The sequence below is a fragment of the Prionailurus viverrinus genome, chromosome A3, assembly GCF_022837055.1.
Source record: "Prionailurus viverrinus isolate Anna chromosome A3, UM_Priviv_1.0, whole genome shotgun sequence".
NCBI lineage: Eukaryota > Metazoa > Chordata > Mammalia > Carnivora > Felidae > Prionailurus > Prionailurus viverrinus.
In genome coordinates, this window is record NC_062563.1 from 46,500,390 (window position 1) to 46,517,576 (window position 17,187).

The window sequence follows — 17,187 nt, forward strand, 5'->3', positions numbered from 1 at the left end:
TTCCTCTCATTGTTTGGAATGCCCGTTCCTTTATAGCCTATCCTTCATAGCTTTTCTTCTGTTCTACAAGGTGATCTGTAATTTATATAATCTTCTTGTGTGTTATTTTCATTAGCAGCATTTAGTTTTCTTTTTTTCTCATAGCACCTAGCATAGTTCTGAACCTGTGTAAAAGCCCAGTTGTTCATAGTGTTCATAGTGTCAAAGCCCAGTGTTTTACAGAGCCTTCCAGGAGCCCTTATTTCTTCAGAGAAGTGTTTCTCAAACTTTCTGTAGTCACCTTTGGATGAATCAGGCAAGGGATAGAGTGTTTTATCTCTTCAAGGAGGTTTTTTAAAAATGTGAGTTTTTTAATGTAACTGTTACTGCAGTGCCTATAATGCTCACGGCTGGCAAGCAGGTGATTTGAAATCAGAAGCCTAGAGGAAGAGGAGTATATACAGTTAGTCACAGACTTGATGGTGAAAACTCTTGGAAGGGTTTATCTTCCACTACCTGGTTAGCTACTTCTGACAGAGTGTCAGAAAAGACATCTTAAGTCCTATAAACTCTTTAAGTGCTTTAAAATGTCAAGTATATGAATCATGAAGTTTTCCCTACAAGAACAGTTTGCATTGGTATGCTGATTTAGCATTAATTACAGAAGGTATCAGGGAAAGGTGGGGTAAAAATGGGGAGTGCAGGGAGTAACTTGATATTTAGAGTTTTCTGCTATCTTTGTGAAGTGTACTAGCACTCTCAAACAGTAATAGTACTTAAAATAGCATTTCTAAGGGTAATTCTTAAAGTGAATTGAGTTGGAAAGGGGTGTTGTACATTCCTTTCCTTTCCTGTTGAGACTTCGCTGTAGTATTTTCTTCTAATAGTGTCTAAAGTGCTACTTGTGATACAGATGAAAGCACTGCTCAGTTTTGTTATTTTCAACCATGCTTAAGTTTACAATTTTTATATTTTTGTCCTTAGTATGTTTCTGATAACAATTAGGTGATTATATGAAATAATAGGGAAGTTCCCTACCAAGGGAAGGGTCCATCATACTTCTCCTGGGGCAGGGCTTCTCAGTGGGTAGAAGTTTGTGCTAGATGAATCAGCACGGTGCCACCTAGAAGTGGTGAAAAATAGTCCTGTTTACAGAATTAGATGAAGCTGGATGAAGCAGTGTACGTCTAAACACAGTTATCTTACCTTAGCTGGGCAGTCTGTTGAATGTATAAACTGTTCTGTTAACTCATTTCCTCCCTGAAGCTGCTTCTGTATCTCCCTGATACTGCTTTCCTTCCCCTGGTGCTCTCTACAGTTAAGCTCTTTTGTTTCTGGTGGTAGAAATTTGTCAGAGTAATCTGCATTTTTTCTTTATTATTTCTATTATTTTTACTTATATATTTTATTATAATAAAATAATTTCTATTATTTTAGTTTCTCTGTCTATAAGAATTTTAATTACTTACATAAATAAACCTGAAAAAAATGAAGGAACTTTAAAAGCTTGGATCTCAATACAGTTCCCCTTTGGGACTTTGCCTAATGAGTTCCTGCCTCTTTATGTGTTTTTCTTTTTGGAGATGTTTAAGTTGCGGCTGATGTTATCACATTGGAAAAATACAGTTGAGTTGTGCTTTAGCTTCTTTTGTTCTTTAATTTCTAAAAGTGTAATAGTTCTTAGTATATATTTTTGGGAACAAATTACTAAAAAAATATCTCAACCAGTGAAAGCTTAATTCATTTAGGAGAGAGTAAGTCTTCAAATTGTACTCAAAGGTCCAAGGGAAAAGAATGCTTTAATCTTTGAGGTCAAAAATAGTATCCCTTGTCCCTTCAATAGGGACCTCCAAACTTATTTTTAGATGCGCCCTTTCTGTCTCCTAATGGTTTGTTCCCTCCCTATTAAGTATATAGATCACTTTGTGGAGTTTGGTTCTGAGAGGAAGTAGGGGAGATGTTGGAGATTTTTTTCCTATTACCTTGGAAATGTTTTCCCTTTTAGAGCATGAGCATGAAGGATGGAATTTTTTTTTAATGTTGATTTATTTATTTTGAGAGAGGGTGCAAGCAAGGAAGGGGCAGACACAGAGGGAGAGAGAGAATCACAAGCAAGCTCTGCACTGTCAGCACAGAGCCCAGTGACAGGCTCAAACTCATGAACCTCGAGATCATGACCTGAGCTGAAATCAAGAGTCAGGTGCTTAACTGACTGAGTCACCCAGGTACCCCAAGGATGGGATTTTTAAAGCAGTTTTATTGAGGAACAGTTGACATACAGTAAACTGCATCTTTCATAAATAAATGGATTTGTTTTCTCAAACACTGATTTCAGCTGTCTTACTAAATCTCTGATTGTAACCATTGTCCTTCAGGAGAGATTATCCCTGTGACCCTGGGGTTATCTCCTTACCTTTGCTGTTTCCTTCACTTAGCTTCCAGTCTTTCTGCACATGACTTGCAGATCTTCATCTCAAGCCCTCACCTCAATGTGTTTCCACTTGCAGCCCTGCCATTTCTTTTGTCTGCCCAGCATTCTCATCTCAAGCACACATTGAAGGCCCTTGCCTAGACTCTGTTGAAGACCTTCTTTTGGTTCTCTCCCTCTGCTCTCTGACACACTGTTGCCAGGAGGTTCTGTTTGAATTGCCTCCTTGATTATATTTACTCCCTCACTGCCTGAAGCAGCTTCATGTTGTGTTCAGGACAGCCTCCTGAGGACATTAACCCAGTTCAGGCAGCCTGTCTTCCTGCCCACTTCTGTTCACAAACTTTTTTGCTCCAGTCTAGCTCTTTCCAATTGAGATTCCACCTGGGAGTTAAGGCTTGAGAACTTAAAGCATTCATTGCGTGTAACAAGTTGGTTTGTGTCGTCCTGCATCCTTTAGAATGGAACTAGTTATGAATCTTTCTTGGGAGAATTGAGGATGTAATCACTCAGATCACTTTCATACAGCTGCTGTTCCAATTCAACTGAGCTATTCCTTGGTCCTGGGACCCCTTTCCACATCTTGGTTACATTTATTTCCTCTCTCATTTGGTAACCAGTCCTGTCCCACCTTATACCAAGGCCTCTTGGATGATGTTTTCCTTGGTCCCCTGTGAAAGAATGCTCTTCCCTCTTCTCCATACACACATGCTTTGATCCCACACAAAGACATGTATGGAAGGCATGTGCATACACATGCTTTGACTCAGCATCTTTTCTGCACCTGTTGTTGCCTTTTCCACTTTTATTCCTTATGAAAATATTATTAAACATTTCTTATTTCCTTTAACAGAAGGGGAAGCAGGGTTGCTCCCTGGCCATCATTTGTGCCCCCACACTACTCTGAGACCACGTGTGCTGTGGGAACTCTTAAAGCTTGTTTGGTAAACTGCCGAAAAGCCCTGCTGACACAAAGATACCTGCTTTGAGACACTTAGGTGCAAGTGTTGCTTTATTACCGATTTTCTGTCTTTACTTTGTACCTAGAAGGCCCTAATGAACTCCTGTACTTAACTACCATTTTCTCTGCCACCCTTTTAAACCTGTAACACTGCCCTAAGCCACCTTGCCCAGTAGAGAACATTTGAGATAAAGGCGGTTGCCAGTGAAGAGTGAGTTGTAAGAGGAATGGATTGAGTAAATGAAGTATTGTTCAGCTGCTCTTGAACTCCGCATTTTTATTATAAATGAAGTTATTTTTCTGTACTTAAAATATACAGTTAAATCCCAGTGCAACGAAAATAGACCCTAATAATATAAAGTGGCAGTATTTGAAGAAAAAAAAGTTAGCTGTCTCAAATGTCAACCAGTTCAATAAAACCTTTTTGAATAAAACCTTTTTCAACTGATTGCAGTCATGGAGGAATTTTGGAAATACTAAAAAAACACCGAGAAGGAAAGGCGATGATAATACAGTGAACATCACTGATAACTTTTTGGTGAATATATGTCTAGTCTGTTGTATATGTATTTTCCCCATGTCAGTGGGTGTTCTCTTACTAAATTTTTTGTAATGTCAATTGAGGATTCCGTTTTTAGGGAGAACCTTAGTTTCTTTAACCACTCCACTATTACTCATACATTTCAGTTGTAGTTTTTCAACATGAATACTAATGTGAATATCCTTAGGTATAAACCTTGTATGTATCCAGAGTCTTAACTGCTGTGTCAAAAGGAAAACTTGTGTACTTACCAGGCTTTGGGACACACTCACCCCACCAGAAAGGAAGCTTGATTAAGCTTATATTCACAGTCTAAGAGTACAGACTTATAAAATAAGTCACTCTGTAGTTTTCAAAGTGTGACCATTCCTGAAGGAAGAGAAACATCCTAATAGAGCATGATACAGGGTTTCAACTGGGAAATTTAATGTTTTTTTCTCTGTAGATTATTTGTGTTCACTTTCTGAGTTTGCAAGTGTTTCTGGTGGCATTTGCATCTTATTTTTGTGACAAGAGCTAATCTTCCCTAAGATGCTAGAGGGAAAGTCTTCGTCCTACACTAAACAGAATGAAAGGTGTTTTTTGAAATTTTTTGTTGTTGCAAACCTCTTCCATCTATCTCCAGTATCCTGTTGGTATTTCTCGAGAGTTGAGGCAGGGTCTGTCCTTTGTCTGTGGTCACCCACAGTTAGTGAGAGCATGGCTCTTCCCACACAGAAAATTACATGAAGGCTGTGTACTAGCAATTAGTTTGGGGAAGGAGATATTCAGCCATTTGATGAAACTATCAGTTAAAAGAATTTTTGGAGAAGACTTTGGAATTTTAATTACTCTTTTTTTAAACATGAAAAGTACCTCAGTTTAAAATAGTTCAGCCAAGGTAATATTAAAATCACTAAATTGGGGCACCTGGGTGGCGCAGTCGGTTAAGCGTCCGACTTCAGCCAGGTCATGATCTCGCAGCCCGTGAGTTCGAGCCCCGCGTCGGGCTCTGGGCTGATGGCTCAGAGCCTGGAGCCTGTTTCCGATTCTGTGTCTCCCTCTCTCTCTGCCCCTCCCCGTTCATGCTCTGTCTCTCTCTGTCCCAAAAATAAATAAATGTTGAAAAAAAAAAAAATTTAAAAAAAAAAATAAAAAAAAATAAAATCACTAAATTGTGTTTTGCTCTCTTCTAGTATTAATTTTAAAGACCCACAGTTTGCTGAAGACTACATTTTTAAAGCTGTAATGCTTCCAGGAGCAAGGTAACAGCGATGTGGCCATTAAATATAAACTATCTAGTTTTATTTTGTATGAACAATGTTTATCCCAGTACTGAATATTGTATTTTCAAATGGTCAGAAAACCAGCACCAGTACTGAAACCAAGTGACTGGGAAAAGTCCAGCAATGGACGGCAGTGGAAGCCCCAGCTTGGCTTCAGTCGGGACCGGCGGCCTGTCCATCTAGATCAGGCTGCATTCAGGACTTTGGGGTGAGTGGTAGGTTGCTATCCTTTGTATATTTTGCTTTTTTGGAATCATTCACAGGCATTAGGTCAGTGTTTATGTCATAAATACTTAAGCCTAGTTGGCAAATATTTTAATGATTTTGATACTTTTATGCTTTTATGCTCTTCTTCATTTTTTAAAATTCACTTCCGTTTCTTTGGTATATGCTTATGCTTTATGTATTGCTTGAGAATTCTGTTATTTTCCCTTAAGAGGTTTTGCTGTCTTTCTGACAGTTATTTCAAAGGAATAAAACATTCTCTTTACCCTCAAGAAAGTTTTAACTGAATTAATATGCGGCAGAATCTGTTTAAAGTGTTACTCAATATATTACCATATATGTAATGCATAATACATAACAAGTACGTAGTATGATACATGATCAATACAATAACTCTTAACTTTGATCCAAATTCCTACTCCTTGGAATTTGTCCTGAGAAAATAATTTTAGAGAAGTATAAAGTTATATGCCCAAATCTCTAATGAATTGTTATCAATAATAGTAATACTCAATGAGAGGAATGGTTTAGTAAACTAGAAGATGTCACCATGGTATTCTGTAGGTGTACATATTATAATTTTGCAGACTATGACAACTATAGGGTAATGTTTGATATAATTGAAAATAGCAAGATACAGAGCAGCAATGTATACAGTGATAGCAACAGCATGGGTCCTTAAGGACAAAACTGAAATATGATACAAAAAAGAAAAGTAGACTTTTTGCATGAAGTAATTAATATATTAATTAATTTAGTAATTAGTAATTAAGTAATTAATAAATACATAAATAATTACCAATTAAGAATCTTGGTGTGACAAATGAACATATTCTGTCACCATTACTATCCGTGGTACTGTTTTGAACTTTGTTAATTATAAACCTTTTAAGGTTGTGTTCTCTTAATCACATCTAGTATAAAGAGACCACTACTAGCATTTATTTAATTTGTGTCAGCTATGATGTGGTGGCTAGATCTATAATTTGTTTTCTGGTTGGTGGGGTCCTTTTACAGCCATGTTATGCCAAGGGGCTCAGGGGCTGGCGTTTACGGCAATGCTGCACCACCACCTGCGACCTATCAGGGAAACTTATACAGGCCACTGTTGAGAGGACAAGCCCAGATTCCAAAACTCATGTCAAGTAAGTTTTTATTAGTTGATTATTTTACATGCTAAGTTAAATATTACAACAAAGGTAAACCAACCTAATCTCATTGCTAAAAAGATTTATCAGGGCAGAGATAGTGGACTTAAAAAACATAATTTAGGAGAACTGTAAGAGAATGCTTCATGTAAATTTTGAAGATACTTTTATCTTGGCTGTGTATAGCTAATTGAATAATATGAACTGGATTTCTTATTTTCATCTACTAGAGTGAACGTATGCAGAAAGAAATATGTGGAGAGATTGGCTACTTACTTCATTAATACAAGTATTGGGCAGTTAAATCAGATGCTAGATATGGAATTGCAACCTCTTAATTGATTGAAAAATGACAGTATCCCTTTCTCACGATGCATATTGTATCTCAGGATTCCTTAGGATAAAGCCAGGCATTGCTTTAGGTAGTAATACTCCTTTAACTGTGGTTCTATGAAAATCTTGGCCTTTCCCTAACCCCTGGTAACCAGTTTTGTGCACAGAAGTGGTCCGGAAATGTTACCCATTGAAAATAGTTACATCGCATTTGAATTGCAGTGGACAGAGGGAAGAAAGAGTTAAAGGTTAGATTTTTCATAGATTCTGTATTAATTTTAAACTGTATCCCCATATTGTTATTTTTGAGTTCCGTGGTTGTGCTCGTTTACCAAGAAAGTAGAAGTCATGTACCAGGTTCTCAAAACCATTTTATTTGTAAGGTCATTCCTAGTTGTCTGGTTGCTACCCAACCAAACAATGGCAGCATGGCAGCAGGAGGATTTAACTGTAGCAAGATGCTAACATTTGTTAAATCTAAGTGTCATTTATTTAAGTTTCTTTCTGAATGCTTGAAATATTTCATGAAAATTAATTAACAAAAATAGAGGGAGCTGCTGTAAGAAATCTTTTTCAACCGAAGTTGTAGGGGTGCTTGGGTGGTTCAGTTGGTTAAGTGGTTGAGCACCCAACTCTTGGTTTCGGCTCAGGTCATGATCTCATGGGTTCAGGAGTTCAAGCCCAGATCAGGGTCTGCACTGACAGCACGGATGGAGCCTCCTTGGGATTCTCTGTCTCCCTCTTTCTCTGCCACTGTCCCATGTGCGTGCTCTCTCTCTCTCTCTCTCTCTCTCTCTCTCTCTCTGTCTCTCTGTCTCTCTGTCTCTCCGTCTCTCTCTCTCTCTCTCTCTCTCTCTCAAAAATAAATAAACATTTAAAAAATGTTTAGGGGCGCCTGGGTTGCGCAGTCGATTAAGCGTCCGACTTCAGCCAGGTCACGATCTCGCGGTCCGTGAGTTCGAGCCCCGCGTCAGGCTCTGGGCTGATGGCTCAGAGCCTGGAGCCTGTTTCCGATTCTGTGTCTCCCTCTCTCTCTGCCCCTCCCCCGTTCATGCTCTGTCTCTCTCTGTCCCAAAAATAAATAAACATTGGGGAAAAAAAAAATTTTTTTTTTAAATGTTTAAAAAAAAGTGGGGGGGCGCACCTGGGTGGCTCAGGTGGTTAAGCGTCCAACTTCTGCTCAGGTTATGATCTCACGGTTCATGAGATAAAATCCTGCGTTGGGCTCTGTGCTGACAGCTCAGAGCCTAAAGTTGCCTTGGATTCTGTGTCTTGCTCTCTCTCTGCTCCTCCCCCGCTCACACTCGGGGTCTCTCTCTCCTTCAAAAATAAACATTAAAAAAAATTTTTTTTAGGGGCGCCTAGGTGGCTCAGTCGGTTGAGCGGCCGACTTCAGCTCAGGTCATGATCTCGCGGTCTGTGAGTTCGAGCCCTGCGTCGGGCTCTGTGCGGACAGCTCAGAGCCTGGAGCCTGTTTCAGATTCTGTGTCTCCCTCTCTCTGACCCTCCCCGTTCATGCTCTGTCTCTCTCTGTCTCAAAAATAAATAAACGTTCAAAAAAAATTTAAAAAAAAAAAAATTTTTTTTAAATAAAAAAAAAATCAGTCTTGGAGTTGTCAAAGAAATACCAGATTAATGTGAAGATTGTTGCAAAGTATTTATGATATGTGCCTACCACTGTTTGCATGCTAATTAAGTTATAAACCCATATTTTAACCTAAAGCCCACCCAGATTTTCCTAATCTAGTATCCAGGAAGAAATAGGTTCTAAAGGTGTCTCTCTCAGAGCCCTCTGTGTTCAGTGTATTCTCTCTGTCTCTCTTTCTCTGTATGCTGTGTGGCTTGACATTGAATGGAGCATTATTAGACTCCATGAAAACCATGGAGTTCAGCGGTTTTATTCTATTTAATGAACACAGAAGGGGTACAGAATATTCTTAATGGGTCTTGTGGGGATCTGCTTGGTGCAGTAATTTAATTCCTTTCCCCCCAAGATTCAGCAAATAACATTTCTGTATATTTCCATATATATATTATCAAGCCATGCCACATACAACAAGAGTCTCGTCCCTTTGAAAGAGCTATCTATGCCCTGAAATTTTACTAGTAAATGCTGAAAGCACATCCAGCTTATTGGTTTTTTTTTAATGTTTATTTTTGAGAGAGAGAGAGTGCATGTGCATGCTCATTTGGGAGCAGGAGAGGGGCAGAGAGAGGGAAACAGAGAGTCCAAAGCAGGCTCCAAGTTGTCAGTACTAATCCCAATGCAGGGCTTGATGGGGACTGAACTCACATACCTTGAGATCATGACCTGAGCATAAGTCGGATGCTTAACTGACTCAGCCACCTAGGCACCCCTCCGCAGTTAAAGCCAGCTGTTTATTGACACATTCCTTGCCAGTTCCTTTTATCTAATGGCTCTTCACCATGCACTTCTATCCATAATGGTATCACAGCTTCCAGGTGGGGAAAAAAATTGAGACACAGAATGCTAGAGCCAAGTATAATCTCCGTAGGTTATTTCTCAAGATGATGGTTATGTGGCATTCCTGAGGTTGTTGCGTCTAGTAAACTTTGAGAGATTTGGAAAGAGGTTTGAGTAGCAAAGGTAAAAAGCATGTGTTCTCCATTATGCAGCTTCCTTCCATTTCATGTTTCCTAAGGCCCAGTCACTGGGATTGCTGCCACCATAATCACCCAGCTACTTACTTAACACCTTTTAAAGTCTTTTTTTTTTTTAACTTGATTTATTTTGAATACATAAATTACAGTAAAACCTTAGTTTGCAAGTATAATTCATTCCAGAAACATGCTTGTAATCCAAAGCACTTTGTATATCAAAGCGAATTTCAAGAACCATTGGCTCAGTTGTGATCATGTGACATTCAGCATCACGTACTACTCATATCAACTACTCATTTTATCAAGTTAAAATTTATTGGAAATGTTTGCTTGTCTTGCAGAACAGTTGCAGAACAAGTTACTCGCAATCCAAGGTTTTACTGTATATCAATACCGTGTGACATGAGTTTGATGTGCTAGTTGTATTTTTTTCAAATATATGTCAAAATAAATACATAACTGTAAAGACAAAAAGCTTGTTCACAGACCCCCAGAAATTGATTGTGTGTATCACTCATGGTATATACTTTGGGAAATGTTGCCTAGATCTTTTAGGGAATCCTAGGCCCACATGAGAATCTGTAAACAAAACATGGATTCCCTTCACAGAAAATCACTCACTCAGTGTGCAGTTTGTATAAATCTGAGTGCTTCATTCTCAGGTCCCCTATCAGTCTGCAGAATTCTTCTCCAACAGTAAGAGAAAGAAGGAAGTCAGAAAGTTCTTTTATTTATCAGGGTCACACCAGAGGTAGAGAATTTCATGTCTTTTGGGGCCTGCAAGTTTATAGTTCTTAGTTTGCCTTCTTTAGGAACAGTTACCTCTTACCAGCATCTGTGCATTTTACTTCAAATAGTGGGGTCACCTCTCCCTTTTTACTACTTTGAGTAACTCCTCATTTGCCATTGTTACAGTTCTTATGAGATCTAATTTGTTTATACTTAGAGACTTTAATTAGAATCTATTCCAGTTAGTCTCTATTTTAATTACATCATTAAAAATGGGAAATAAGTTTTATAAAGTAGGGATTGACTTAGAGCAAGACACAAGTGGCCCTCTCTGCGTGGTGACTTGTAACATTGAGCTACCTGAGGATTAGTGCTGGAACTCTATACTTAACATCTTTTCAAAGGGGATGGGAATGGTAGGAATGAAAACGTTTATGGAAAAAAATCAGGAAGAATACGCTATTTAAATTGAGCCTACAGTGGGGAATTTGGGCTTAGAAATACACAGCAAAAAGTCAGGTGGTATTAAGCTTAGAATAACTGGTACAAAATTCCAGGAGCATAATGGGGACAGATTACAAGGGTGGAGAGGCTGGTTTTTTCCTCCATATTTGTAGTGGCATTTTAAATGAATTTTAACTGTAGTTCTTGTTAATTAAAATGTGGCAGGTAATAAAACAGACTCCCATAATCCCATGATCCTGCAATTTTAAAGCAGTAATTTTTTTCATTATATTCTTCTTATGTGTAATTTTTGAAAATTGGATAATCATACATGTATTTTCACATATTTTTTTAATTAAAATGTAACATATAAAGTTCTGAGTCACAAGTGTACAGTTTGATTAATTTTTATGAAATGAACACACTCATGTAATCACTACCCTGGTCAAGAAGTAGAGGGGTGCCTGGGTAGTTCGGTTAATTGAGTGCCTGACTCTTGATTTCAGCTCAGCTCGTGATCTCACAGTTGTGAGATCCAGCCCTGTGTGGGGTCTGTGCTGCATATGGAGCCTACTTGAGATTCTCTCCCTCCCACCCTCTGCTCCTCCCCTACATGTGCTCTGTCTCTCTCTCTCTCTCTCTCTCTCTCTCTCTCTCTCTCTCTCTCTCTCTCTCTCTCTCTCAACAAAACAAAACAAAACAAAACAAAACAAAACAAAATGTAGACAGGGACCAGTCTCCAGAAGCCCACCCTTCCCCCCCCCCCAATCATGTGCTTTCCCAGGTGCCACTCTAGCCCATCAAAGGTAATTACTATCCTGACATAGGTGTCATAGATTTGTTTCATCTGTTTGTTTGTTTTAACTTTATATAATGGGACTCTTACTCCATTAACCTTTTAAAAAATTTGCCCTCTTCTGTTTGACATTTTGTTCTGAGATTTATCCATATTGTTGCTGCAAATTTCATCACTTACACTGTTCCATCAGTGACTACATCACCATTTCCCTCTCCAGTTGGGGTTGTGTTTGGGTCGGTCAGTTTGGGGCTGCTGGAGTAGCACTGCTGTGAAATTCTTACTCAGCACACATAATATAAACATCTCTGATTAGTATGGACTAGTAGTAGAATTGCAAGGTCAGGGTTCTGCACACATTCACCTGTAGTGAATAAGTTTCCCAAATTACATTCAGTTTATACCAGTTTGCATTCCTTTATCAGTGCAGGGAAGATCCAGTTACTCCACATTCTAATCAACCCTAAATATTATTAGGCTTTTCACTTTTAGCCATTCTACTGGATGGGTAGTGGTCTCCCACTCAGATTTGAATTAGCATCTTCTTGATGCTTACTATAGTTGAGCTTTTTTCATATTTATTGACCCTTGAACATTTGTGTGTGTGTGTGTGTGTGTGTGTGTGTGTGTGTGTGTGTGTAATATGCCTGTTTGAGCCTTTTGTCCATTTTTCTACTGGGTAACCTGTTCCTTTTGCTTTATTAGGAGTTCTTTTATATTCTGGTTATGAGATTATTTTTATATTGGGAATACCGTTTTCCACTATCACTGTTAGTTTTCCTTCTCACTTTAACTGGCATCAGGTGAGGAATAGGTTTATGCCAACATTTGGGAACTCTGGGTGAAGAGCAGTGGGAATTCTTTGTATTCTTGTAGCTTTTCTGTAAGTGTTGAAATCACAATAAAAATTGAGGACAAAAATATTCATAGATGTTTGATGTGTGTTGGTGTTTTTAGAAGTAATATTTTAAATGTCATTTTCCAGTTGCTTGTATGTAGAAATGTAGTTGGTTTTTTAATTTTTTTAAATTTTTTAAATGTATATTTGTTTTTGAGAGAGAGAGGAGGGGAAGGGCAGAGGAGAGGGAGACACAGAATCTGAAGCAGGCATGGGGCTCAAACCCACAAGCCATGAGATCATAACCTGAGCTGAAGTCAGACGCTTAACCAGTTGAGCCATGTAGGCACCCCAAAATGTAGTTGATTTTTGAATTTGACTTTGTATCCAACAACCTTACTAAAATCATTTATTCTGAAAGTTTGTATATTCTGGACTTTATGCCTACATAATCATGTGATCTGTAAGTGGTGACAGTTTTGTTCATTGACTTTCTAATCTTCATGCCTTTTGGTCTTTTTTGCTTTATTGCACTGTCTAGGACCTCTGGTGTAATTGGGTAATGGTAGACATCCTTGTTTCATTCCTAGCCTTAAAGGGAAAACTTGTAATATTTCACCATTAAATAGTGATGTTTGCTGGGGTGCCTGGGTGGATCAGTCAGTTGTGTCTGACTCTTGATTTTGTCTTAGGTCATGATCTCACAGTTTGGGGGATTGAGCCCCTCATTGGGCTCTGCACTACAGTGTGGAGCCTGCTTGGACAGTCTCTCTCTCTCTCTCTCTCTCTCTCCCCCCCCCCTCTCCCTCTCCCTCTCTCCCTCCCCCTACCCTGCTTGTTCTCTCTCTCTCTCTCTCTCTAAATAAATTTTAAAAAAATAAGCAAATACGTTTACTGTAGTTTTTTTTTCTTTTAGATAAGAAATATTGAGCAAGTTTTTTTCTGTTTCTTGTTTCTAGTGGGTATTGAATTTTATCAAATGCTTTTCCTCCATGTTGAGATGGTAATGATGTTGTTTGTCTTTCCTTCTGTTCTGTGGTTAAAGCAACTTGGCATTAACCATTGGTAATGATATACCAATACCAGGTATTATCATTTTTTAAAAGTCGTTGCTAATTTGATAAGCAAGGAATAATATATCTTTGTTTTAAGGGATAATTTTTAAAATTGGTACTTTGATCCTAATTTTTACTAGCCAGTTTTTCCTTAATAAATTTCCTATTCATGTATAAGAGCTTCTTAAAGCTCTTTTTAAAGTAGAAGAGTGCACAGTTATATCTCCTTTCTAAAACCACAGCTCTGTTGGTTATGGAAAAGACTTGGTGGTTGTTTTAGTTAGGGAAGGATGATGAAGATCTGAACTGATCTGTGGCAAAGTGGATTCAAAGTGGAGAAGATAGGAGAGGAACAGCTGAAGGGCTGGATAATTGAATATGTTACACGAGGGAGAGAAGATGAGGCTCACTTTTCACTGTGGACACCTGGGTGACTAATGAGAATTTGGAAATCCAGGAGGGTAAAGGAATATGGAAGAATATGCTGAGTCTGATTTTTGTGCACATTGAAGTACCTGAAGACATTGAAGTCATCTGCTGGTAGTTAGTAATATGGTCTGATTCTTGCTCAGCAGAAAGGAGAGGGTTTGGAGAGAGAAAATTGGGAATCAAGCCAGAACTGTAAAAGCTTTAGAAGGATTTGGATAAGTAAATGAATTTTAATTGCCCTTGGTTATAAGAGAACCTAGAAAAGCTTGGGGTTCTGAGAGTAGACTTCCTTGAAGGCAGCCATGTCATTTCACAAGTTATTCCCTGATAATAATTGTCCTAATCTAGAACGGTCACTGCAAGATAGTAAATTGGTCACAGTCAATATGATGAGCCCAGAGAAATGGTGCCCACTATCAAGAAAGGAAATCCCGGGGCCCTCGAGTGTCTCAGTCAGTTAAGTGACTGACTCTTGATTTTGGCCCAGGTCATGGTCTCATGAGTTGTGGGATTGAGTCCCGTGTCTTAGGTTAGCGCAGAACCTGCTTGACATTCTCCCTATCCCTCTCTCTGCCCCTCCCGCTCACACATGGTGTGCTCACTCTCTCTCTCACACAATAAATAAATAAATGAATGAATGAATGAATGAATGAATATTTAAAAATAATAAATGATAGATCAGCCTTCTTTTTTATAGAATCTTGAGCTGTAAAATTTGATCAGAAACAGTTTTAGTAAAATGGAGATCTAATAAGCCATTTAATTTTTTTTTAATGTTCGTACTGTCATAGCTGTTTTCTTCATGTGGTGCAAAATAACAAGACAGACCATTTGGTCAAACTCTATCTGCTGTAGGTGTTTCTTACTGTTGGTTTGTGATTTGTTTTTGATGTGTCAGTTTTTGGCTGATGAGTAATTGGCCCGGGTACTGAAAACTTGTTGGAGTCAAGTGCAGTCTTGAGCATTCCACGTGAATGAAGCATTTCATTTCTGCAACCCAGAGAACCCAGTATGTCACTTCACTTCATTTCAGTTGGTAAACTTGTCAATTAGCCTCATTTGAAAAGTGATTTTTGATTAGTGCAATCAGTAAACATGGAATCTTTCCTGCGATTGCCATGCTGGTTAGGTAAATTGTCACTTGAGGAGCTATTGGTGAAGCCTTGGTTTATATGGCCTTAGAGCTTTAGAAAAGAGATAAGTTTTTAAAGACCAAAGGAAAAAATTAACTGTCATTTTTCCTCTCTCGCCTGTGCCTTTCTGAAGTGCAATTCACTGCTTCAGAATTTTTTTTTCTCCCTCTCAAATGGATCTTCTGTTAGAGCCATACAAATGAATGATAATAAGTTTGTTTTACCTTCTACTTCATTACTTATCAGCCAGGAAATATTTCTGCTTTATGAATACTTAAGGGCTATATATATTTCTCAGAGCCACACGAAGAGATCTGTTTAAAAGTAGCCTTAAAGGTTTTCTTTGATCCTTTTTTTTTTCTTTTATGGGTTGAAAGCAAGAGATGTTTTAATAATTGTGTTAGAATTTTTACGTCATAGGAAATTTGCTTAGATTTTAACAAAAACTATAGTTTTTGCATGTGCTGAGTTTGCTTATGTAAAAACACTTGTTCTGGAAGTGAGAAATAGTAAAAGCAAAGTAGAGTGGGAAGTACCTGTAATACTAAAAGTGATGGAATAGGGACTTTGGCCATTTGTCTAGGCACTTAGAGTTATATGAGTAGACTATTGAGAGGGTTCCTTCTTCCCAAAGAAAGTATTCATAGCTAATGAACTTTATATTCCAGTTCTACTTACAGATCTTGTTGCGCTTAATCTAACCAGTAGCGTATTTGAACCTAATCAACATGTGTTCTTGATCATGGTGACTTTCCCTCCATTGGTACTGTTTCTAGGAGAAGATATACAAGCTTTTTTTCTGTCTTTATTGGTCATGAAACATTAGGATAAGCATTTCTGAAGGTTTTTGTTAATGTAGATGTATCTTTCTGTTACCTTCACTTGATTTTAAATTTATTAGGGATCCCGTTTGGAAGCTTCTGTTAAGTACCATGCAGAGTTTATATTCTGTGGAACCAGAATCACAGAATTCAGTCTTCATGGTAAAAAAAAAGGGCATGTTTCCAGGGTTAATTACCACTGTGATCCTGGGACATGGACATATGAAGTACAGAGCTAGACAGGGATCAAATGAAATTCACTGTATTTCCTTTGACTTTTGTTAAGCTAATTTTCTATATGTGAGACACTTAAAATACTTCTGGAAACATTTAAACTAATTCTCACTAAACTAATTTGTGTGCAATATATGAATAGACCAATGCACTTCAAGTTTAACAAGGTAATGATCAGAGAAAGTGGCGCAAAAGTTGATTTTACTTTCAGTAGATCACTTTCTCATAAATGGTAATGTGTTGAAAGTCATGTATGTTTTGAGGTAAGTGTGTCTTATGTTTTTCCATAGGAATAAACCATACAAATGATGATTGCTGTTTTTGTAAAAATTTCTGGTTTTACCTCTTAGGATTATGATTTTTTTCTGATTGTGTTTGGTCTGTAGTAGTGATTCAGAAGTTATTCTGGGCCTGTAGAGATCCTTTTTGCCCTGTTTTCTGTGGGTTGTGTGGTAAGCCTCGTGAGTTCCCATTCAGGTTTGGAATTTCTAATGACCACTGTGAAAATTCCTCAGCAGTGTTCCTCAATTTGACCATTACTAGTCTGGTTTTAAGAGAAGAAAAGAGACTTAATTGAAATTGACTAGAGATACCACATTTTCATTCAAAATGGGTTTCTGCATGAAAGTAATGGTGGTGAAAGTTTCCTGCTCCTTTGTAAGAGAAGCATCTCTTCTGGGTTTGGCTGCTGGCCACTCAGGCTGGGCGAGGAGCAGTAGGCTATGGTTGCACCCCTGCCCTGGCCAAGGGTCGCCTCTCCACGTAGGAAACTTCCTTCAGGTGGCATAGTCAACCTTGTCGAGGCCAGGGGAGTCCAAGGCAGTAGTAGTGGGTTGTTCACACTGGAATCATGTGAACAGCCAGGTCCTCTACTTGTACTTGTTCTGTATTCTCCTTTGTGGGGCTTTTAAGCACAATTTTACTTTTCTTTTTCTCCGTTTTTTGTTGTTTTTTTTTAAAGTAAACCTAGATTGTGTTTTTTTGGTTCCTAACCAGAGATGAGCTTTCATTTCTTCTTTCCTTTAAGAAAGTAATTTTGAAAAGCATGTTTCTAGTTTGTGTTTCCATTAAAATGTGAGCCTGAATACATTATGGTAAGCCTTGTTGTCCTTGGGTCTTGGGAGTCTGGAGGAGGTTACTGTCCTCACACAGTGAACTCATTAGACAACTCCTGGAACCAGCTGTTTTAATTAGGTCACACACAGA

The 17,187-nt window shown here is 38.3% G+C and overlaps 1 protein-coding gene across 1 annotated transcript in view; it reads left to right on the forward strand.

Annotated features, from left to right (window-relative positions):
* XRN2 (5'-3' exoribonuclease 2) overlaps positions 1–17,187 on the forward strand; it is a 79,044-nt gene that overhangs the window by 52,836 nt on the left and 9,021 nt on the right. Inside the window, exons 25-27 of the mRNA XM_047854269.1 lie at positions 5,085–5,153; positions 5,251–5,382; positions 6,417–6,544. Of these exons, the coding sequence (XP_047710225.1) occupies positions 5,085–5,153; positions 5,251–5,382; positions 6,417–6,544 (329 nt within the window). The remainder of the gene's footprint in view (positions 1–5,084; positions 5,154–5,250; positions 5,383–6,416; positions 6,545–17,187) is intronic.